At 38.0% G+C, this 23,750-nt stretch overlaps 1 protein-coding gene across 2 annotated transcripts in view; it reads right to left on the bottom strand.

Annotated features, from left to right (window-relative positions):
• Ppp3ca (protein phosphatase 3 catalytic subunit alpha) overlaps positions 1 to 23,750 on the bottom strand; it is a 275,444-nt gene that overhangs the window by 58,864 nt on the left and 192,830 nt on the right. For both annotated transcript variants that reach the window (XM_034499495.2, XM_034499496.2), the window contains exons 3-5: positions 10,723 to 10,847; positions 4,152 to 4,263; positions 2,613 to 2,758 (exon numbers count right to left, since the gene is read on the bottom strand). In XM_034499495.2, the coding sequence (XP_034355386.1) occupies positions 2,613 to 2,758; positions 4,152 to 4,263; positions 10,723 to 10,847 (383 nt within the window). The remainder of the gene's footprint in view (positions 1 to 2,612; positions 2,759 to 4,151; positions 4,264 to 10,722; positions 10,848 to 23,750) is intronic.

Below are 23,750 nucleotides of genomic sequence, written 5' to 3'. Positions count from 1 at the left end.
ATGCTTTAAACACTTAGCAAATACCACTGCCGTCTATGCCACACAAGAGAAGGAACAGTAATGGTGTGGTACATAAGAGGGCATTAACACAGAGAAGACTCTGAGGTTTATTTAATGCGCTTTTGTTTAATTTTTAACGATTTATTTTAGAAATTAATGGTGTTGGGGCTGGAGAGATGGTTCAGCAGATAAGAGTACTGGCTGCTCTTCCAGAGGAACCGGGGTTCAATTTCCAGGACCCACGTGACAGCTCACAGCTTTCTGTAACTGGTGCTCCAGGGATCTGATATTCTTATACAGGCATAAATGAAGACAAAACATCATTGTACATAAAATAAAAATTGAAAAAATTTAAAAACGTCATTGTGTTTGCTATGTATCTGCACAATGGTTTGAGCATTCGAGTGCAGGTGTCTACTGAGGCAGAGATGTTAGGTGACTGTGAGTCACCTAACATGGCTGCTGGGATTCGACCTCTGGTTCTCTGCTACAGATATCTCTTTAGCCCCTTGTTTGATTTGTAAACAAAAAAAATCATATAATTACCTTTCGATAAGAAAGAATATATGACTCCTGTCCCTGAGAGGGACAGGTTGTACTTTAATGCCAGTTGCGTTGTAACGACAGAGGTGTGCGCAAGGAAGGACTTGAATATTTGCCTTCCTGAGATAAAGACAAACACTAATTTCATTGCAAAAGATACTCATGCTATAGAAGTATATTCATGATTTGATAGGTTACTGCCTCAGTGCTGTGAGTTCTACTAACAAAAATTATTAGAAAAATAGTAAGTCATCGAAATTATTATTTGTTTTAAAATTTGGGTCTCTGTCACTCTCTCTCTCTCTCTCTGTCTCCCTCCACCCCTCTGCCCTTTAACAAAATAGTTCAATAGCTATTGCTATATCCTTTCGATTTTTATCTCCCCACCCCAGAAACAATAAAAAGTTAAAGAGTGGACTGTTATCACTTCCCCCTGTTAGGAGGATGCTGGATACACTTTGTGTCTTTCATTTAAGGTCATGACTGCAAGTGCAGCCTACACGCATGCCCACCATTTGTTAACAGAACACCTTTGGTTGTTTGTATTGCTGTATGTTCCATCTTCCCTGTTGTAATCAGCTATAGTGTTACTAGTATATAAGGACGAGTAATTGTTTGATTTTTTTCACTAAACACAGTGGAAAATACTAATTACTAAACTAATATTAATTAAAGACAGCTTACATAATTAACTTGTAAATGCTGCTCGAAATAAAAATTTGTGAGGCAGCAATGGAAACATTTAAGCTCAAGAAAACTAGAAATAAGTATCAATTATCCAGATGACATCATAGGATGTTTTATAATGCACAGCCATCGGCAGAATTTGAGTTCTGTACATGAGGAATCTTAAGTAAGCTTTTACTTGAACCAGATATTGGATACTCACTGACATCAAGGTTACTGGACCACTTGGTTGAAGCTGGAGTTTACTTATAACATACCAGGCTCAAACAAATACCAGATAGAATGCATCTTTCTAGCCAAACTCAACCAACACTCAGTTTTAATAGTTGAAACACAGCAATTCAGAATAATTCAAGCAACTTATTCTTTCTAAAATGACTGGCAAGAATAGTATAAGGAGGTCAGAATCATTTTCTTATTTCCTTCTGAGCTTGAAAAAAAGCATACACCATTTTCTTAGGTCTCTAAAGAAAGGAGAAGGAGTCTGTGTCAGGTTTTATAAATCAGTAATTCGTGCAGGAAAAATGTAGCTTTGGCTTCTTAGCCTGAAAGCTTTATGGTAAAACTTATCCCCAAATTACAGTGCAGCATGTTTTACACATTAATACACACAAATGTCATATGTTAAGGCAACCAGAAGAATAGGTATAGATGACAGAACAAAATGTGTTTGCTGTGCTGTAATTGGGGGGATCTGGGTATCAAAAATACAGTGAGATTTGTTTGATGCTCTCTCAGATTTTTTCTTCCAGCTGCAATTATAAGGATTATGAACATAAAGACATAAAATATGATGTCTGTCATGCAGTGCTACTGTGCATGTGTGCATTGTTCTATTAAAAGGATGTGTGTCCTGGCTCCACCCAAGTTATCCTTCTGCTGGGAAATAAGACTGAAAGTCCACACCATCTAAAAGTATGCTTCTGAAAATGTCTACCATTCTTTTACCCATCTATCCAATTCACTCAAAACAATATCATTTTTGCTATTTCTAGATGCTGACTTTAATATTTTATAAGAACAACAACAACAAAATCACAATTAAGCATATTTCAAAAAGTAAAGTTGTGAAATTTTCTCCAAGGCCCAAGCAGTTTCTTCTAACATATAATGAATATGAAATGGAGTAACTGACAAAAGGAAAATGAACCTTTCTTCACACTTTAGAGATCAAATATAGGTATTTTTAATGACATGTGCCAAGGGGATAAGCCAAGCCCCAGTCCCTAAGGTAAGATTTGATACAAATCTTGGAGATGTGACTGTATTCAGTTATGTTAACTGAATAGGATGCAAGCGGTTACAGAGGCAAGGTGGTTAATATCTTGCAGTGATTGGTGAAGGACATAGAGTGAATAGACTTGGACAATAACAGAGCTTACTTTTCTGATGTCATCTAGAGTGTTAATCTCTGGAGACAAACCACCATGTACACACAGGAATTGTTGGTTCATCAGCGCGGCCAGGGGAAGGCAGTCAAAGGCATCCATACAGGCATCATAAACGCGTTCTGAATACTTTATTTTACCTATGAAATGTGAAAAGAAAAATTTACTTTTATGCCTTTATGACTAGGACAATGTCACTAAAATTGTTTTGTTTCTTTTGAATATTTTCTTGCCAGGATAATGTGAGTGTGACACTCTAAAACAGAATCAATATGATTTCTAAGATTCACAGATTAACCGTAATACACAATGTTTTTGGTTCTGTCATTTATCTATATTGTTTATTTTTACCATCTTTTGTCTGATAAATGCAAACAGTATATATTTTGTACGTGCACACGTACGTACACACACACACACACACACACACACACACACACACACACAAAAGGCAATAAAGCTTTAAAGCTGGTTGGTATTCCCATAAGGTTTTATAGAAATGCAACTGCCACGAAACTTTCTGAAGCTCTTTCCGCATCGTAGAGTTCTGCTTTCTCCATACTGACTCACAGCTAATGTTTTTAGGAAAGTCTTTATGCTTCACTGAATATAAAACCAAATTACAGAGAGAAAAAGAATTAACGTTTCAGTAAGCAATGGTGAAAACAGACAAAAGAAAAACAAAGCTTAAAGCATCCCCTCATCCGAGTCCCTACGTCTAAAGGAAGGCATCAGTTTTCATTTTGTCTATGTCCTAGAAGTCAGCTGACATCTATGGGTCTCTAAAACAGAGGTTCAATTGGGCCCTATTTCCTTTTCTTGACTGAAGTAAGATTAACGTGTAGAATCATTATTCTAATCACTAGTTTTGTTCTATGGCATACATGAAACTTTAGCTCAGATTAATAGGTCACTTGATAAAAACACTTATAATTAAAAATTACATTCTGGCTCGATCTTGTGCAAGTCCTGTGTAGACTACCACACCTACTGTGAGTTCATGGGTACAGGGCTCCTGTCATTTTCAGAAGGCATTGTTTCTTCTGAACTTCTCCAATTTCTGCCTCTTACAACTTTTCTGCTCCTCTTCTGGCAAAAAGGAGGAATAGGTTCATAAACTCTGTAGTAACTGAGCGCTGTGGACAGCGGATGTCCTCCACAGGAGGGATGACTTAGTTTTCCTTAAGGGTGTGGGCCATGAGAAGTTGACTATGTTCTACTGGATGGCCCCACACTTAGGAATATATAAACAATGCAATTGTGGGAGGTGGGAGTGAGCCGTGGAGAGGTTAGAGAGAGGAGTGAAGTCTAAATATAATCAAAATACATTGTATTATATTCTCCAAGAACAAATATACAAAAATACAAATATATTTTAAGCTAAATTATGTATCCTCTTTCAAGAAAGATGACATGAAATAATGTCACCTAAAGCTTTTGACTTTACACAGAGAATAATTACACAGTATGTTTTTATTTATCAGTTACAATGACAAATGAGCCTATATGACATAAGCCTCTCAGCATACTTACATTCTTGTTTAAACGTGAAATACTCTGTGAGGTGCCTACATTCATGATTTCCGCGAAGTAAAAACAGTGTTTTGGGGTAAAGAATTTTCAAGGCCCACAAATACAGCACACACTAGGAAAAAAAAAAATAAACACAAAATGAGCATCTCCCATGATACTTGTACATTTCACCAGTTAACATGAAATCAATTTATTATTATGGCCACAATTCTCAGCCTCGCAGGATACTTCAAAGAAAACAGAGCAAAACTTAAGGTATTCGCCAACTCTTCTACCAACATTTCCACCATACTTTCATCAACTCTCTGTCTTCTGGGCTTCTGATCAATCGTAATTTTTAAACAGTTACACTTACTTGTGTGTGTGTGTGTGTATACACGCATGCATGTGTTTTATAGAAATATATAATTAAATTGAACGGCAGTGTGTCTCAACACATTCACTAATAATGAACAGGGAATATATTCTGTGAGCCTTAAAACCCTCAAATTAGTGACTCGGACAAGGAGCCTGATGACTAGTACACATGGACCAGGTCTGGGATAAATCTTTATTGACACAATCTTTTTAGAAGATGAAGTATAAAAGAACAATCAAATATTAATACCAATATTATCTGCGAGTGGCATTCATTAAGAATCTGCACAGAGCAGAAAATGATTCTTTAAAAAACAAGTGTGTGGTCTCCTCTTAGCAAAGTTTGTGTTCCCAATGTGAAGCCAAGGCAGGGACACCGCAAAAAAAATGAGACAGATCGGACTCTGATTACTAAGACACACATGAAATATACACTTCAATCACCAGTCTTCACAAACAGATAGACGGTGATCCTACAGAGAAAGTTTTTATCAAACCTATCTGCTGGCTATCTGTGAAGAATACTTACCTGCAAGTTTCTATGATAATCACAGAACTAATTATCAAAGTGTTGAAATAATGATGCTTAAACATACAGCCCAGGGGGGTTGAGAAAATACTAATTAAGGAGACAAGTGTAGATTACTGTAATGTTCCAACAATATGTCATCTTCAAATATGAAATAGTGATTGAAATAAACAATAGCTTGCCATTAGCTTATGTATGAGTGTGTGTGTGTGTGTGTGCGCGCGCACTTGTGCACGTGCTGCTTTGATTAATTTTCTAATTATAGTCATCAGCTAAGGTTCATGTGATTAAGCTATAAGCATATCTGAAGAGCTGACCAACTGTCCTCCATAAGTGATCCTTGAAGCAGCATGATCCTCCGTGCATGCGAGGCTCCCTGCCATCTCAGTGATGAGCGAGGCAGCCTAATGAGTCCTTGCTATGACTCCTATTTTAGAACTACACTTACTTGTTTAAATAAAGGGTGGCTGGATTATTCAAATTTGACTCATGTTTCAGAGAAGGGATTTGTTATGTGCCGTGAATGTCAATGAGACAATTGTTACCAATCATAAGTTTGAGGATTGTCCTTTGATGTAGGTGATGTGTAAGTACACATATATAGTAAGTACATATATGTACTTGCAAGTTGGAGCTTAAGCTAGAATGTCTATTTTGGAAGAGGGATGGTTATATGAAGACCCTTTAAATATTCTGCTAACAGGATCATCCTAGAAACAGCCTATGCCTCATCAGTTCACTATAAACAGGACAGAAACCTGGCAGCCCTTCTCTGCGGTTTGCACTGTTGGCTTTGTCTTAAACCGTTAGATCGGAATCCTGTTCAACTCTACACATAGACATGTTAACCCCTCCTGCCTGTTTAAGAGCAGTCCTACCCAACCTATCCCAATTGCCTTGAAGAAGGAAGGTACAAAGGTCACAATCACTGAGGCATCTTACTGTCAGGTTTCACCCTGTGCTGGGGTTCAGCCATTGTCCTAAACCTGCAGTTCCACTAGCTTCTAGGAACACCAGGCCTTTGATGAGTGCACCCTTAAGCAGAGCCCATCTCTGTAGGGAAACTGGGTTGCTGTCTTAAGCAATAGAGCAGCAGAGACTTGCAGAGCAAGCAACAGGAACACCCTGCAGAGCTAGATCTGATAGAATGGTCAACCAGACCTTAAACTGGGAACTGCTTCCTGCTGTATACCACCTGCCCCTCCCCCAGTTCTCCCTCTATTTAAACTTGAAACTTCTGTCAATACCCTGAAGACTGACCAAAGGTCCTGGAATCCCTTTCCTGTTCCTTTTCCCAGTGAGCTGTGTAGATTAGAAATCTGTTTGGGGCCTTTTACCCCTAGATTCTAGAACACAGGCACTACTAAAATTCCTACCTTACCTTAGGTGGGTACTTTCTCACAATTCAGGTGAGAAAGCATAAAACCTATCCAATACAGATATTTTTAAATGTTTGAGTACAACTTACATAACACTAGATGCACGTCTCACACAACTCTGGAAATCTACATACATGGACCACAGGAAAACTGTTACATGGACCTAGAATCTACAATGTTCTCTCATGTTCCTGCCTGGTCAATAACTTTCTGAAAAAATTTAACCAAAATTCTGACATCTCTAGATTCCTTTTTTCATAGAACAAGTTATTTTAAAATAAAGTAATTGCCTCTGCATCTAAACCTAAACTGCATTTTGTAAGCACACTCAATTACCAGACTAGAGGGATCGTATCTTAAGACTCACATTTTCTTTTTGACAGCTGTTAAAGATCTTATTCTGATATTGGCCTGCAGCTTTCTAACTAGGTACCTTAAGTCATAATTACTATAATTCTATCATAATTGAACCTAAAAGATACTCAGAAATGTTGTCTGCTAAATGTTCCTAGTGTTCAAACGTACTCATTGAAAATGATGCACTATGCAACGCCTTTATAGCTGTACAGTAAGACATTTGGGGTGTATGAACTCCACCTCTGCATTACAAAAGGTGGGGAAAAAGAAGGAAAGAGGAAGAAAACTAAAAAAAGAAAATAAGAAGAGAAAACGAGGGGGGAAACGAGAAAGAAAAACAAAGGAAAATTACTAAAACTTCCAAATTTTCAGCTCAAAGTATTCTAAGATGGGAATGATGGTTTTTTTTTTTTCTTTTTTTTTTTTTTCACATATCATTTCCTTTTATCCTGTGGCAAGCATAAAATATCTTCCCAACACTTACTAAGACTGCAAACACAGCCAGCATGGAAGAAAAGGCCCATTAAAAAAAAGGTCAAGGGTGGACTGGAGAGTGGAGTCCTGCCAGCTTTTACCCTCAACATCTGGAGGGACAGGGCTGCCAAGCACGGCGTGGACGTGCTCGAAACCACTTTAAATGTCATACAGAGTTCCAACATACTGAAGAGGTGAAGATCATTAGCTAATCTATGACCTCAGATTCATTTTCGAGCACGGACTTGTAAACATCATCACAACCAAAAGAAGCAAGAGAAATCAGTGTCACCCAGGTAAGGACTGTTGACGTCTATGTTATTGGGTGACTGATGCGTGCGAGTCAACTTTTCAGGGTCTGAGTCTGTGAAGGCAGAGGGAGCACCACATGAGGGAGCACCACATGAGGGATCTCTCTGCATGGCGAGATGCAGATGAGCCGTACCAATCACTCTGATCATCTTGCTCTTGCTACTGTTAACTAAACAAGCATTTACAACTTCCAGTTAGTTACTCGATAATGAAAGTCAGCCTCGATTTCTGTCGCAGACGCAGCTTTCCCTATTTTATGACTCATCCATAATCACACAGCACTAAGGAGACTGTCCTCTTCGCTTGGTTCACTCATAATAACAGGGTAATAATTTACTCAGTAATTTAGGCTTTTAGATGGGCAGACTTCTTGAAAAACTGCAGTACAATTCTTAAGGATTTCAAAACAGAACAGGAGGCTAGAGAGTCAAAAGGAGAATACTGTTTTAGCTGGCTACTGATTTGCTCCCTGAACTGGTAACACCCTATGCCTCAAAACTTCATAATTCAAACTGATGCCTCTCTATTGTGGACGGCTAAGTGCAGGCTACCACAGGAGCTTGGAAGGGACCCAAACTCCTGAAATATAGAATGCAATTTCTCTAAGACATCATTTGTCTGGTCTGACAAGCACACCATAAAGTGGCAGTGGAATACCATTGCCCTGTCAAGACTGCTAGCTACTGAGACCAGTGGCCCTGTTTGTCACCTCCATCATGTGTTCTCCTGCGTGCTTGTTCTTTTCAGGCAGCAGCATGGAATGCTGCCTGGCTTGCTGTAGTTCATTCTGGTCCATGAGTTCAGAGCTAATAAACACAACAACTTTTCACACTTCAGTGTGCTGTGCTGAGGTCTGGATGCAGGCAGAACAGGAGAAGCCAGCTTACTGCAAACTCAAGGTAGCGGTGCACTACAGGATACCTGCAAAGAGCCTAATGAAGCAAGCTCAAGGAAACAGCTGTGCAAGACTCTGCAGATTCTGGACTTTGCAGACTTTGCTGAAGGTCTGTAGAGAAAAACATACCCAGCTGTGGACCTAAATATACACATATGCTTGATCAAAGAGATTAGGTAGGGTAATGCAATCATCAGAAAGAGAAAGGTTTGTTGTAAGACAAATTATGGCTGGGAACAAAATTATGCCTTTCATTGCTACTCACAAGTTGGCTCGTTTGGGGGTCTTATCCTGTAGGGAATGATTTCTAATGGCAAAGGAAGGGAAGTTGGGTTACTGGGGGTGAGGAGGGAGAGTACAGACATGAGCAGTCTGTGCTCTCCACAACAGCTACTCAGAGTTCATCAAAGCTGATCTGTTATGAAGTAAACAGGCATCCCTCTTAATTGAGAGTATGAAATTAGAAGAATACCTGCAGTGTAACCTCAGGCTACAGACACAAATCCAAAATGCCTTGAAACCTGGTAGGGTAACACACACCGGAAAACTATACTCTCTCTCTCTGTCTGTCTGTCTGTCTGTCTGCCTGCCTGCCTATCTATCTATCTATCTATCTATCTATCTTAGTTTTTTTATTTTAATACCTCTAAGGCCACAGTTTCCTCTCTCTCTACTCTTCTCAGTGCCACCTCCAGTGCTCTCTTCTTTCATTTCCCCAAATCCACTCCTCCTCCTTTCCCTTCAGAAATGAGCAGACCTCCCAGCGATATCCTAAGCCAACAATCTCATAACATACACAGAATATTTTATATCTAATGATTAACCCTCCTAAGATGAAGAGCATGTGTATCCGTGTGAGCACATATGTAAATCTATAGGACTGAATATAAGCTTCTAGATTGTGATGCATGTTTACTTCTTTAGGTACAGTGTGACCAGGGTTTGGGACAGAGGAAAGAGGACAACCATGAAATCCTAAACCCCTAGTGTCAACATCCTATGAAAAGAAGTTACTTACAGAACCCTTCCGAAACTGAGAGGAATGAATGTGACCATTTATCAATTGACAACACTTACTCCACAGTACAGACCCTGAAATAGTCTTAGTAAGAGTACTTCATACACACCAGTGGTTCTCAACCTTCCTAGTGTTGTGACTTTTTAACGTAGCTCTTGATGTTGTGGTGAGCCCTGTATTGCAGTTCTGTTACTGTTATGAATTGCAGTGTAAGTATCTGATATGCAGATGGTTTTAGGCAACCCTTATGAAAAAGTTCTTTGACCCCCAAAGGGATCATCCCAACCCACAGGTTGAGAACCACTGATATACATGCTTGCTCTCTTTAATACGCTGATCATAACAACTGCTGCAAAGCTACTCATGCCTCACAAGTGCAGTTTCAATTGCAGGCAACAAAATACCCTGACTCTTCAATTGGTATGTTTGAGGTTGACACACCATATTAACATTAAATATCTTTTTAATAAATCTAATATTAAAATATTTCAAAACAGACTTCTTTATATGATGATTGTGGGTAAACGCTGTGAAGAGTCAGTGACATTGACTTATCATATAAGAATAGTTTATTTTAATTTTTGGTATTTCCTTTTTTTTTTTTTTTTTTTTTTTTTTTTTTTTTTTTGCTTTTTGTTTGTTTTGCCTAAGAGGACAATCAACTGGTGTGTATAAATTCTGGCTTCTAATTTTTTTCTTATGGAAATCATGTTTTCCTGAGACATTATACAGGCACCAGAAAGAATAACCAGGAGGACAAGAGGGCCTTGCTTTTCTGTGACTGGAGAAGAGCCTCTGCTCAATGGCTGTCTTTTTTGTTTTAATGAATGATCTTGACAAATTACCTAGTTAGATGACAAGTGCCCTGATACATCAGCTGCCAGTGTGCTCACACAGGTACACAAGTACTCTGTATCCATTACTGAAAGGGACTTACAGTTTCACAACTATAAGCCACGGATACACAAACTCAAGCCCACCTATGCTATCATCTTGATTACAATCATTCACTGCTTTTTTCAATCTTCAAAAAAAAAAAAAACCATAAAATACACAAAATACAAAGTCTTATCATTTCTTTGACATCCCTCTGCATAAAAAGCACACAGGAGAATGAGAAGCATTTATCTCATTAAGTGTATCAAAATTGATTGTTTTAGGTTCTGGATTTCTGCAAGGCATGTATGTCTCTTTCTTACTAAGATATCAGTGATCCATGACCATCTAAGAAGTAAACCATGTGTACTTACTTCAATACTGAAGTACCCTCTGTCAACATAGTCCCCTAAGAAGAGGTAGCGAGTGTTGGCAGGAGATCCTCCCACTTCAAAGAGCTTCATCAAGTCAAAGAATTGTCCATGGATGTCCCCACAAACTGAAAGACAAAATATATTTTATAGTAATATTAGCTCATGTGTCTGAATTATATAATAAAATTTGCCTAGCATGAGACTGAGATGGAAAAGCCAAGTCCTTTGCTGGAGATGTCAAAGTTGGTGGAAGACCTGGTTCTAGCATTCAGGTCTCCTAATTCACAAATTCACTGGTAAGATGGTTGTCATAGGAACAACAGTGGTCGTGGTTGCCATACATTTAACAATTTCACATGAGATTCTATTAAGAAAATCATGTTTTCTACGTTATTTCTACCATTGTCATGGGATAGCATTTTATTGTACAGGTAAGAAAAGAGTGAAAGACGAGGCCAGTGGTCTGGAACAAGCATCGTATGACCAAGTTGTGAATCCACACTCAATAGCTGTTATTGCTTCAAAAAATTGTATGTGTAAGAAGTATTATGTTTTTCTGGATTTAATATAAAATAGATAAGTTTAAATTCTAAAAGAATGTTTTTGTAAGATGTATTATCAATTGTCAAGACAATTTTCTAAAGTACATCTGTGAAACTGTAATTGCATAAAATCACTAGGAACTGATATTTCCTAAAGTTCTCATTTTTAAGCTAAAATTTTTGAAAGAATCTGGCTTTTCTTTTACTTAGCATTTATTACTTTTATAACTGTTGGGATCTTCAAAAAGGAACACAATATCCTGTTTTCAGGAGGAGATACTGTTCATGTTTGACAAGGTCACTGCCAAAAAATGAATACTTGGAGCTTAAATTCAGATTCACTTGATTAATAACTTTTCTTTTCAACCACCATCTGTTTTTATGTACATGCATACATCATTCATTGTTGTGAAACACATTATGCTTAAGTAATGGGTATCATGTGGGTGCTTCTTCATAGAATGACCTATTAGTGCAATTGTATCTTAATTCACTGTATGCTTTAATCACAAGCAAGATACTAAGTGATGCTGGAGCTCACTATTCAGCAGGCATAGGCTTACATTTTATACTGCAGAATCCACTGATGAAACAACTGGAAATCAATACATGAAGCTTAAATAATTTGTACAGCCCTATTTTCCACCACAAACAAATAATGACTACGAAACAGGAAAAGGTAGGCAAGGTTTTGGAATGTCTGTGTTCCATACTCTTGGTCTACTAAAATGATTCACATAATAGGGAACTGTTGAGTGTTTGGGACACCTTTCCTTTCTCACATTCTACTTTAGCCTCTTCCCTCCATTTAGCAAGAGTAAATTATCAGAAACATACTTATAGCTTCTGGAAATTACATCTCATCTTAGATTACTTGTAAGCAAGCACATTTTTATTCTTATAAAAAGCTTTCACAACTGGATCTTCGTCCGGAAGGATTGAGGAACCTGGGCTGAGACTGAGCACATCATGTTCTTCTTGGGATAATATGAAGGTTTTAAGAACAGAGACAGAAAGGGTAGAGAGTACTGTGGCTCAAATGTTGCCAGGCAAAGAAAGCTGCCCAGGGACGCGGACTGCCACATATCCACGGGAAGGTATTTAAACAACTCTGCAAACCTAAGGGTTTGCAACCTCTTTCATTCAGGAGGTTGCTGTAAAATCTTAATCCAAAGCCTGCCAGAGCAACAAGTGAGATCCTGTCTGGAAAAGAAAAGGAGTGGGAAGAGAGGTATAGCCCAAAAAATTAAAAAGAAAACAACACATTAAAACAAAGCTTGTATCTTAAAAACTTAACTGACTTACCTTGTACTACAGTTTTTAAAAGACAAGGCTAAAATTCATTAGCTAACACGGAGTAAGGATCCTACCAATTTACATTACAGTGTAGATGGCATTGTTACTTAGACCAGCACCAAGTTATCTCAAATTGGAAGGAATTTTATACCCTACCTATGCTTCAACCCAGAACTCAAAAGAAAGACAGTTTTTGTCTAGAAAGCATATGCCCGAATGTCTGTTATTAAACCTGTTCAGCAAATCAAGAAACGCTACGGAATGCTAATGCTACTGCATGACCACTGCTTCTTTTTGAATGGTGAGTCCCCATCAGGGCATGATGGTTGGTTACTGGAAAAGATTCAGCGAAACCGTGAAACTATATGACAGGGTAAGGCAGGCTCCAAACATTATTTCCAAATTTTATGGTAGTGACAAATGTAATCATCACCATAGGCTGTTATTCACCTATCCTCAAATCAAAACAGTCCTGCAAGAACCACAAAAGGAAATGTGGAACCACACTTGCTGGCCTGGACCCCTGACCACCAACTGGCCACGCCTTGCTGTGCTCCTCACAATCAGAATGGCCTTAGGCAAGGTCTTACTCAAGGCCTCAGAACCACAGGATATTTACATATAGAATATTGTGACACAGGCCTCATTCCTTACAAAAGATTACTTGTGTGATTAACCATGTTAATATTGGAACAAGAGACTTGGCAATTTCTGGATTTTGGTAAGAACCTGACAAATGTTACACCAAGCACTATTTCCAAATGGCTATATCTGGAATGTCAGAATCTCAGGCTGAAGGGATTTCCTGATGGAGCTGGAAGCAATGCCTTCTGGATGCATCCCAAGGCATTTGCCTTCTCTCCTCTCACGCCCTTTCTTGGCACTTTACATTTCCATTGCAATTCTTGACCATGCTTGAAAATTCCAGAGTAATTGGTTTTACTTCGCCATGTCAGAGATGGAAAATACCAGGATATTCACGGAGGCTGTAGACCACAGGTTAAAAAGGAAGGGCTTGTTAGCATCTGACACAACTGTAGCATAGCCAGGAAACTAGCATGAAAATCCATGATGAACAGGGTTGGGAAGTGGATGAGTGGGTAAAGAGCTTGCAACCTAAGTGTGTGGCCCTGAGTTTGGATCCCCAGAAACCATGTGAAAGAAGCGAGTTGTGGTAGCTAGCATCTGTAATCCCAGTGCTTCTACATGAGATTAGAGGTTGAGATAGGAGAATTCCCAGAAATTCAGAGGCCAGCAAGCCTTGTATATGCTAATGGCAAAACCAGAGATCATATCTCAGGCTGGAAAGTGAGGGTAGTGATCTAAGGTTGCCATCCATTTGATCTATAAATGCTTGCTGTGACTGTGCATGCTTGCACTGACACATTGATGTACACAGACACACACACACAGACACACAGACACACACACACACACACACACTCACACACACACACATGCATGCTCACAAACCCACAAAGGTAGATAATTAAAAAAACAGAATTTATAATGTGATGAAAAGTTCTAGACAATTCAAAAATTATAAACATTTTTTGTTCATATATAGAAGCATTATCCTCCTGAATGTGAATTTATATAATATAAAATTAAACCCTTTTTGCTCTATAATTGTGATTTAAATGATTGCCACAACTATTGAATCATGGTGACATTAAAAAAAAAAAAGAGGGAGTAATTATTCCCAAACCAAACATTAAAAACCCAGCACCTGAACATACGCTCACTCCTGTGCTTTCTCACATTGTCACCAGTTTTGCCTTGTAGCACCATACGACACTGTTACAGACAAAGCCACTTATGACAACCATCAGCAAATGAAAACAACTTGCACACATAATTACAACTAAAATGTTGAAGCCCAACCAAAGAAAACAGAAACTCAAATAAAGCATGCCCAAGAAACAGAAACTTTTTATAAGGACATTTAAGGATTTTCAAGAGCACTTAAGTTATTTTTTTAAGCCAATTTTTCCCCCTCAGATTTTACCAACTGCCTACTTTGCATGTCATATGCTTAAAGTCTTTCCAGACTATCTTACATAAAGGAGCTTCTCTCTGCCCCATCCTTCAACCTCCTGTGGCTTAGCAGTCTCTTCACAGTATTTATCAATTTCAGTAATTACCTGCCTGACTTACTTGTTTTATGTTTCTCCCCAGTCTCCCACCCCACCCACCCCACCCTGTGGATTAGATCTTTTGCTAGGATAGGTAGCATGTGGCCCTGCCCACTGTATTGCCAGGGGCCACAGTACTGACTATACCCAGAAGGCACACAGGTACTTTCCACTGACCTGGACCAAGCTTCACTTGGAAATCTATTAGAAAATCAGAATTTTCTGGGGTGCCCTTGGGGGTCAGTAAACATGACAATGATTTTGTGAAGTTTGTCTCAGTGGAAGATGAAACCTTCAACCACTCTAAACGAAATCCATCAAGAATGCATCCAAATTCAGGATTTGAAAGCATCTTATGGTGGCTACCTCACTTGGCTCCATCAGAATCTCCCAGAAGGTAACCTTGTTAACAAGCTCATGATGAGCCTTCTCTAGTCTATAGAGACTACCTCTGAACATCAGTTTTAGCTATTACTGTGCGTGCTGGTGTGGTGTGGCTCCCAGCGGTTGTATCTAGGAAGAGGTCTACATTGAAAAGCAAACTCTTTTGAGTTCCTTCTGGTTTGATATGAGTTTAGCATTTTATTATTATCTGAAAGAATCATAATGAGGTAATGTGTTGACAGAGTCAGAGGGAGGGCTTAAACTACACACGCAATGACAAGATAGGATCCAGCCTCCTGAGGGATGTGAGATGTGAGCAACCTAACAGGTAGGTTACTTGTCTCTTTATTGGGTGACTGATGCACTGTGCTTCCCTGTGCGTGCTAGGACAGGGGCAACAGTGAATGGGAAGAGTAGCCAGTGACCTTCCTGCCATGGGCCATGACTGTCCTGTCTTTAATCATTTTAGAAACTACATAATGGCCATATTCTTCCTAAAGCTTGATATTATAACACTGGCTGTGCCTTGACACCAGATGGCTAGGATAAATTTCTATATAGGTTAAATACATAAATAATAGTTACCATCGGATCCCCAAAGCAATTTTGGCATTTTGTCATCACCCACAGCTTCTTAGGAGACTAGATCCTATCATATTCCACTGCACTTAGTGTGACTGTCCTATCACACTATCGAGGCAAGTTTACTTCACAAGTGTGCTTCTATCTGATCTATTCCCTTGGACTCCTCTTATTTATTTCACATTTCCAATGGTTAGCACATGAGGGTGGGGGTGGGGTGGAGGCAGTACTCAACAGTAGGTCACCACTGATAAGCCTATGAGGAGAGAGGGGCTGGCTCAGGGGTACAAAGTGTTCAACAGAAGAGTAATGAATTATGCATTGCACTGCACAGTGAGAGAAAGTGTTAACTATACTGTACTGTACTTTTCAAAACAGCCAGAAGAGAGGATTCTGACCACACCACAAAGAAATGATAAATCTTTAATGGGGTAGATATGCTAATTTCCCTCCCTTGATCTTTACATAAGGTACAAACGAATCTAACTGTCACACTGGGTCTCACAGCTATGTGTCAACTAAAAGATAAAGCAAAACTTACCAATCATACATAAATACAAGGTAAATAACAGTACTCTGATACAATAGCCATATATTGAGCTATATATCCCCCAAATTCCATCCTCAAGAGATAGTAAGCTAAGTCTCAGACCTTTTTGAAAATTAGACGCCAGAAATTTAAAGAATCATGAGAATGTTAATAAAATTAACACAATAGAGTAAAATAGACCAAAGTAAAATATAAAAATTAATATTTCAGGGTGAGCCACTTCTTGAGGTGAGTTACCTGATAAGTTGCAACATAAGGGTTATTTTTTCAGAGACTAATGTACCATTTGTTTTTAGATGGGAGAAGTAGAAACCAGGAAGTATTGCAAACAAATGAGAAGGAGGGAAAGCCACCATTGAAGCTGTCATGTTCTTCCTAGGTTGAGTGACAGAGCATTGAGTACCACTATTCACAATATCCAGGGTAGGGTATCATGGTGCATCCGGGACCAAAAGCCCTGCTTACACACTAGCTCTGTTACATGCATGCTGCTTAAATAGTCACCTACTAAGAAAAAGGACCCAAGCAATATTCTTTCATAACTGCCTATTAATATTGCTCCCCACCACTCATGATTCCTGGCACGCTTTATTAAAATTGTATTGGAGCAATTTCATACATGACTGGGAGCAATGATTTTGATCGAAGATGAATCCTCTTAAGTTTTCCTGTGAGGGAAGCAGGGTGGGAATCAACAGGAAAAGTTTTCTTTTCCTTTCATTTTTTTAATAGGCGACAATAATTTTCGCCATCTAATATCTTTGCTAGAAAGCTGTTTATCTCTGATACCTTAGACATAGAGGGTTTCTGTGTATATTAAAATAAATATAAATGCATGTGAATATATGTAATATGCAATGCTACCTACCACAAAGTAGGCATGAAGGCATTAGGAGCCAGTAAAGCTGTCAGGGGCTATGAAGCATACCATGAAGCACAGGGAATGTACTCACTGCCTAATATGGCAGAGGAGTCCTTTAGAGGAGGGTCTTTGTAATTAGCTGAGTAAACTTGTGATATGAAAGCAGAAAGCTGGGTTGATCACAGGGCGAGCCTAAGAGTCCCAAACTAGGGACATTCTCTATAGAGAAGGTAATGCACAGCATAGTGAGTCTGACAAGATCCCGAGAACAGAATCTCAAGCAAGACCAGGGTGACAAGTTTGAAGCAACCAGGGGATGAATGAAGTTTGCCTCGTATCTTTTGGCCAGAGACACTGGTATTCAAATGAAGAACTGTACTTATATCAAATGTGTGTTAGGTCTGCAAATCTAAATTAACTTAGTAAGTATACACACAAGAGTTTTCATATCACAGATTAATTATTTTTAAAAGAATCCTATTGTTCCTAAGCTCCTACTTGCAATTGAATTTTGGCATTAGAAAATGTAAGCCAACTTTGCTAGCACTGGCCACACCAGGATTAGGATGTAAGTCCAGTAAAAATGCAATGTAAATAACTCCTTGAAAAGGCTCCGATAAAGCTGTCCTTCTTGGTCAAAGGCACATAATAAATGAAATATAAAATATGCACTTTCAGATAAGATGACATACAATAGCTTTGACTGAGCGCAGGCCTGCACAATGGGTTTATTTACTCACCCATTTAAAAGGAACCTATCAAAGAATATCACAGAGTCAATGCCACGCTCATACTGAGCACCATTTTTATAATGTCACATAGTTCCAGGATGAAGAAATATTATACCAATTAGGATGTCAAAAGACAGTGTTGCACTGTTTTTATTTTTTCTCCTAAAGTGTCAAAAACTAGAAGATAAATAACAGACAAACCTAAGATTCTGAGGACAAATATTTCAAAGTTCCTTAGCCGGATTGGACTGGTACTGTGATTTATAAGTGAAGTGGTTTTAATTCATGACTCATTATTTTTCTAAAGAGACCTTTCAGTGCCTCCAAAACACTGACTTTTATCAGCTTGAGGATTTGTATGATAGACTCTTCGGCAAGCTTTTCCAGTTTGTACTAAACCACATGGCAACTTTCCCATTAGAAAAGTCATGACCTCTCTCTCTAAAACTCAAAGTCTTCTGAGCGCCAGGACTGTAAGCCTGTATTTTCCCCTAATTTCCAAAGGACCTGATGTCAGGGAATTGACAGTATGTCTCATTCTCAGCAATAGAGATTAACCTATTGACCTTACTGGCTTTTAAAATACTTTTTATTTTTTTCTATCAAAATGTTTGCATTTCTAAAATTTGCAATTTTCAAAGGAAGATTTTTGTCTGTAAAGGCTATGTTAAAAGTTCACCACAGGGGGCACTACACTTCTTCCTGTAGATAATTCAGGTTTCAGTAATCTTTAGTGGATGAGAAGTTCCAAGTACCAACCAGCCAGCCCACCACCAGCATGGCTTATTAACTAGAATGTGCGAATCTGAGACATCAAAAAGTTACTGAGAAGTTGAAAACTTTGGGATTGCACTGCAGGCTGCTAATACCTGGAAAAACATCAACTGTAAAACTTAGCAAAAACTAAATAGAAGAAAACAAAACAAAAAACCTCACAAGGTTCTAATTCTCCAAAGTAGCATATTTCAAATAATGAATATATTTCCATAGAAAACAAATTCTTAACCAGGTCATTCTAGTTTTATACCTTTGAACAGTGATGAAAAATCTAAATCTAATTAAGATGGTCTACATCCAGAAATAGAATAAAAAAGAAATTTAGAGAATCAGATGCAAAGGGATAACTTTAGTGAAGACCAGAGAAACACTCATTTCAACCCTCACTTCTTAACAAAGCTGTTTCAGGAAGATAAATAATCTGCCACGTGATATTAAAAGAAAATAGACAAAGGTAATTGGAGGAACAAGGACACAATATGCAGTTGGTCCAAAAGTTACATTCTTACCACCAACTATTTCAGTAACCTCATTATTCATACATAAGTGCCAGCAGACAGAAAGATACCCAGTCTGCGTTTTAATATAATACTATTTACTGAAAGAACACATAGTGTAATATTAATGGAGGCTACAGTGAGGTATGTTCCAGTATAACAAAAAAAGGAGAGGAGGATATTTGAAAGCTATACTCATACATTTTTCCCCTAATAAGTGTTCTTGCTTTCTTTTGTTGAAATTTTATTTTTCAATTCTCTTAGTTAATTTTATTGTATAAAACAAGTTGTCAGAGAAAATTTATTAATTTTCTAAATTTATTAATAATCTACGCATTATCATTGGTTTTCTATCTCATCAGCATTCCAGATTTCAATAAAGGTGTGTAATTTTTAAAGGCTCATTATTACATTATAGAATTATATAAATCACAGTAATGGTTCTATGATAAGGCATAAGACAGATAAGTAAATATGTATGTATAACATGTCTGGCATTCTCCAAATCACAACATCGTTATTTATCTGTCTGAAGGTTACTTGATACACTGCAGTTTATTTACCTTAAGTAGCTCACTGAGTCCTTGACTGTCACCATCAGGAGTATCACATAAACACCATGACCTGATACAGTTCTATCCTTAGGAATACATAAATACTTATGAATTTAGTAAACACATACAACTACTCAATTTACTATTAGTAAATTAATGCTAATATTCTTAATAAAAAAACGAATCTTGTGTTTCAAGCTCCCATGAACACCATGAAACACAGGCTCTCCGCATTCCAACCAGAATGGAGGCGGCTGCAATGGTTTAGCATTTCCATTCCGGCCCTTCTCAGTCTGTCTGCTTTTTATTTTTTTTTAATAAATAAATAATAAATAAAGTAAGTAAGTAAGATTAAATAAAATAAAAATGGGACAACAGTTTTCCTTTTTTGTTTTTGTTTTCCTGAACAGTCTTATTTCCTTCCTGGGGTGACCAATGTAGGGCAATAGAGAAGAAGACAGAGTTTGAGGATGGATGGCTTGGCTTCCAAGCAGAAGGCCAGCTTCTATCCAACTGAATGACGGACTCTGTAGAAACCAGCTTATCTCCTTCGTATCTGTTCCTTCATGAGTTAAAATAAGACACCCAAAAAGAACCTTCCTCAAAGAAAATGCCTTAACAGTAGCTATGTACTTAAACCTGACCAGGTATTGAAGAAATGGAACACTGTCTGGCTGTCGAAGCCCATCCCCCTTCACTCAGAGCCTTTGCCCATTGGCTTCAGAACTCTTATCCGTTGGCTTATTTTAATATGAGTTGCTCCTGTTTTACTCTAGACAATAAACTAGGCCATCTCTCTTGATGCCTCTCCTGCTCACTCTCCCTAGAGCTGCGTTCATTATCTAAAGAATGCATGGGCACTTGAGTCTGTTCTTCCCAGTTCCCTCCCCTAGATATCCATACTTCACTCTTTTTCACTTTTTGATAGTGATTTCCAGGCTGGGGCCATCTTGCTTTGTAAATGATCACCTGTGGAACTAGGTCAGGCTATTTAGTCTTTGTAAAGACATCAACTATTTATAAGTATTCTGCCAGTTTACTTTATGAACTTCAAAAATAGAAAGAAAAAACTCTTAGTAGGTGGTATACTTGCTAAAAAGGTATGTCTGAGGTAGAGGATTGTCTATTTAAGAATGATTCTGGATATTCTGCAACATTAAGATAACTATGTGGCTCTTCTCTACATGTTGTAGCTATAAACAAATCATAACAACTCATTCTGTGCTTTTCTCCTTTGATGAGCATGCATGCTACCGCGTACAGAGACCCTCAATGGCTAACATCACATAGATGAGGTCTCCTGATGCCCACTTTCCAGTCTTTTTCCTAAAGGTGAAAATGTCTCCAATGGTCTCTGCCAGCTCTTCAGCTGGTGGCCCATGACAGTTTCCCGTTAGGCGGGTTTTGTTTTGCACCAAAACTCATTTACAAGAGCGCTCTGCTCCTTGGCTGGGTAATGGTGGTAATGTTTTAAAAGCTGGAAGTGACACAGCAAAGAAAAGAAATGGATGACATTTCACCAAATGGATTTTCCAAAAGAGAAAGAAAATTTTCTTCTTAGCTCTTTGGAAAACTCAGTTTAAAAAAAAAAAAATCTTTTGACTGAGGAAAAAAGTCAGTCATCTATTTTTTTTTTTTTTTGTCATAATACTCATAAAACCTGTCAATTTACAGATCTAACTTTTATGCATTTTTTTAAGCAAACAAACTCAGGAAGACTGAAACCGCGTGTTCTCTCTCATAGGCCGATCCTAGTTTATAGTGTGTCTTAAGTATGTACATGTGGACAAAGATGAAGTAGAATGAAGAACATTAGAGCGGTAAAAGAAGGCAGAGGAAAGAGAGGGAGAGGATAAAAAAATCCAAGACCCGAAAGCAGAAAGGAAATGGGAGGGACTACGAGAAAAAAGGGACTATGAGAGGGGAGGACTACGAGGGAGGACTGACTGCAAAGAAGGCAACTGGGGGTTGCTTAGGTGTTGAGGAGAAGTGAGAAGTAACTGTAATATTCATTGTTTTAAAAATGCAATGATGATAGCTAATACTTTGAGCATTAATTTAAAATGTAAATACGTTTTCAATAGGACAATAAAATATCATGCTAAGAAGAATCATTAAATTGGTGGGCAAAGTGTTCTACAGCTTTAATCCCAGCAATCAGGAGGCAGAGGTGTTGGCTTAGAGGTCAGACTAGTCTACATAGTGAGTTCCAGGACAGCCTGGTCTATACAGCGATACCCTGTCACACAAACTGCTGAATTATAAATGTGGTTACAGATAGTAACGCTTTCATCTTAAAACTCCATAACAAGGAAAAGAATGAGATTATTTTGTTTACCCAGAGACAAAAACGAATGAAAACATACAAACAACAACAAAACTCCAAAATATGAAAACTTTATACTAGATTCACCCAGAATAAATAATGCTTATTTATATTTAAGAAAGTTTTATATGACACAATAATATCATTTTGAGTCTACATGCAGAAAAAAATAAAAACAAAAAAATCCAGTCCCTGGCTTCTTAAAAAAAAAAAAAAAGCCCAAATCACTTCAGCATAACATCTTTGAGTTTATGTACACTTAAATATGCATTGTTCTTTGTACTAGTCTCTGATCTAAACGTAAAACAGGCTTATGTGTCTTGATCCCACAGTGTATGGCAAATATCTAAATAAATTGTGCAAGCAAACAATGCTTGCCTCCCATGTTCTATCCAGCATACAGACTGAGTGATCACGGTAAACTAATGCAGGTGTTTAGAAAACACAGAATAGCGGCTGATAACCTGTGATTGGTTCGCCATCATAATTTCAGCTCTACTTTAATTTTTGTTAATTAAGAATGATGAATGTTTGTTATATATTTGAATTGCTAAAAGGGAGTGCTTATGATTATCAGTCAAGTCTTCTTCCCCTTGACAAAACATGGAAGATAGAAAACATGTTCGTGATACCTGTTTTATAAGTGATGAAACAGCTCACACAAGGGAAAGCTTATTGTATACAAGCACATTATTTCCAGTTCAGTTTCTTTAACGACCCACTTCAATGAACTTCCGTAATTCTTTGCCCCTTCTATATTCATTGTTTATTTTGCTTAAAACAAAACTTTTGGATGATAGATGTGTATGTGTGTACATAAACATACATATAAAAATACACACACATACACATATATACATATAAATTATCCTTCAAAATATTATTTCATTGGGGTTTCTGAAATGGCTCAGCAAGTATTTATTGCCAATCATGATGACCTAACACAGTTGACTCTTGGGATCCATGTGGTGGAAAGAGAGAGGCAACTCCTGCAAGTTGTCATCTGATTTCCTATGTGCTATGACATGGCTGCATCCACCCACACATGAACAGACATAGGAACAAATACATTAATGTATACAAATCTTAAATTTGTCACTAATTATTTTATTAATATAAAATTACATTTGAAAAAAACCACTTAATTCTTCCAAGAGATAGTAGTCTAAATACTTCATTCCAGAAATATTTTTTTTCTACAGTCTTAAAAATACTTAACTATACTAATTAGGAAACTTTATTCTATTTGTCATGTTATGTGTTAATGTGTGCATGTGTGTAGCGTTGAGAGCAGTGGTTCTTAACCTTCCGAATGCTGTGACCCTTTCACACAGTTCCACATGTTGTGGTGACTCCCAATAAAATTATGTCACTGCTAGATAGCTGTAATTTTGCTACTGTCTGGAATTTTAATATAAATATCAGCTCTATGACCCTCACAAGGGTCAGGACCCACAGGTTGAGAACCACTGGTTTAAAGGCTAAATTCAGTTGTGATTTCTAAGGAGCCATTCATCATCATTTTTGAGACAAGAGTCTCTGTCTGTCCAGAACTTTGTTTATTAAGTTGGGCTGGGTGGCAAGCCCCAAGCATCTGTCTCAGCACTGGGATAGCAAAAACATCCCACCTTCCCAGCTCTGTACCTGAATGGAACTCAGATTTTCGTGTCTACATGGCAAACACTTTACCAACTGAATTATCTCTATAGCCCTTGATTAAGTTTTAACTGGTATGTGGTGATTATGTATTGAGTGTTATAGAAAGAGCTTATACAGAATTAAAAATAGTAGC

Source organism: Arvicanthis niloticus, chromosome 4 (genome assembly GCF_011762505.2).
Source record: "Arvicanthis niloticus isolate mArvNil1 chromosome 4, mArvNil1.pat.X, whole genome shotgun sequence".
In the NCBI taxonomy this organism is placed as follows: domain Eukaryota; kingdom Metazoa; phylum Chordata; class Mammalia; order Rodentia; family Muridae; genus Arvicanthis; species Arvicanthis niloticus.
Note: the sequence above shows the minus strand (reverse complement) of the source record. Positions and strands in the feature narration are given on the sequence as shown.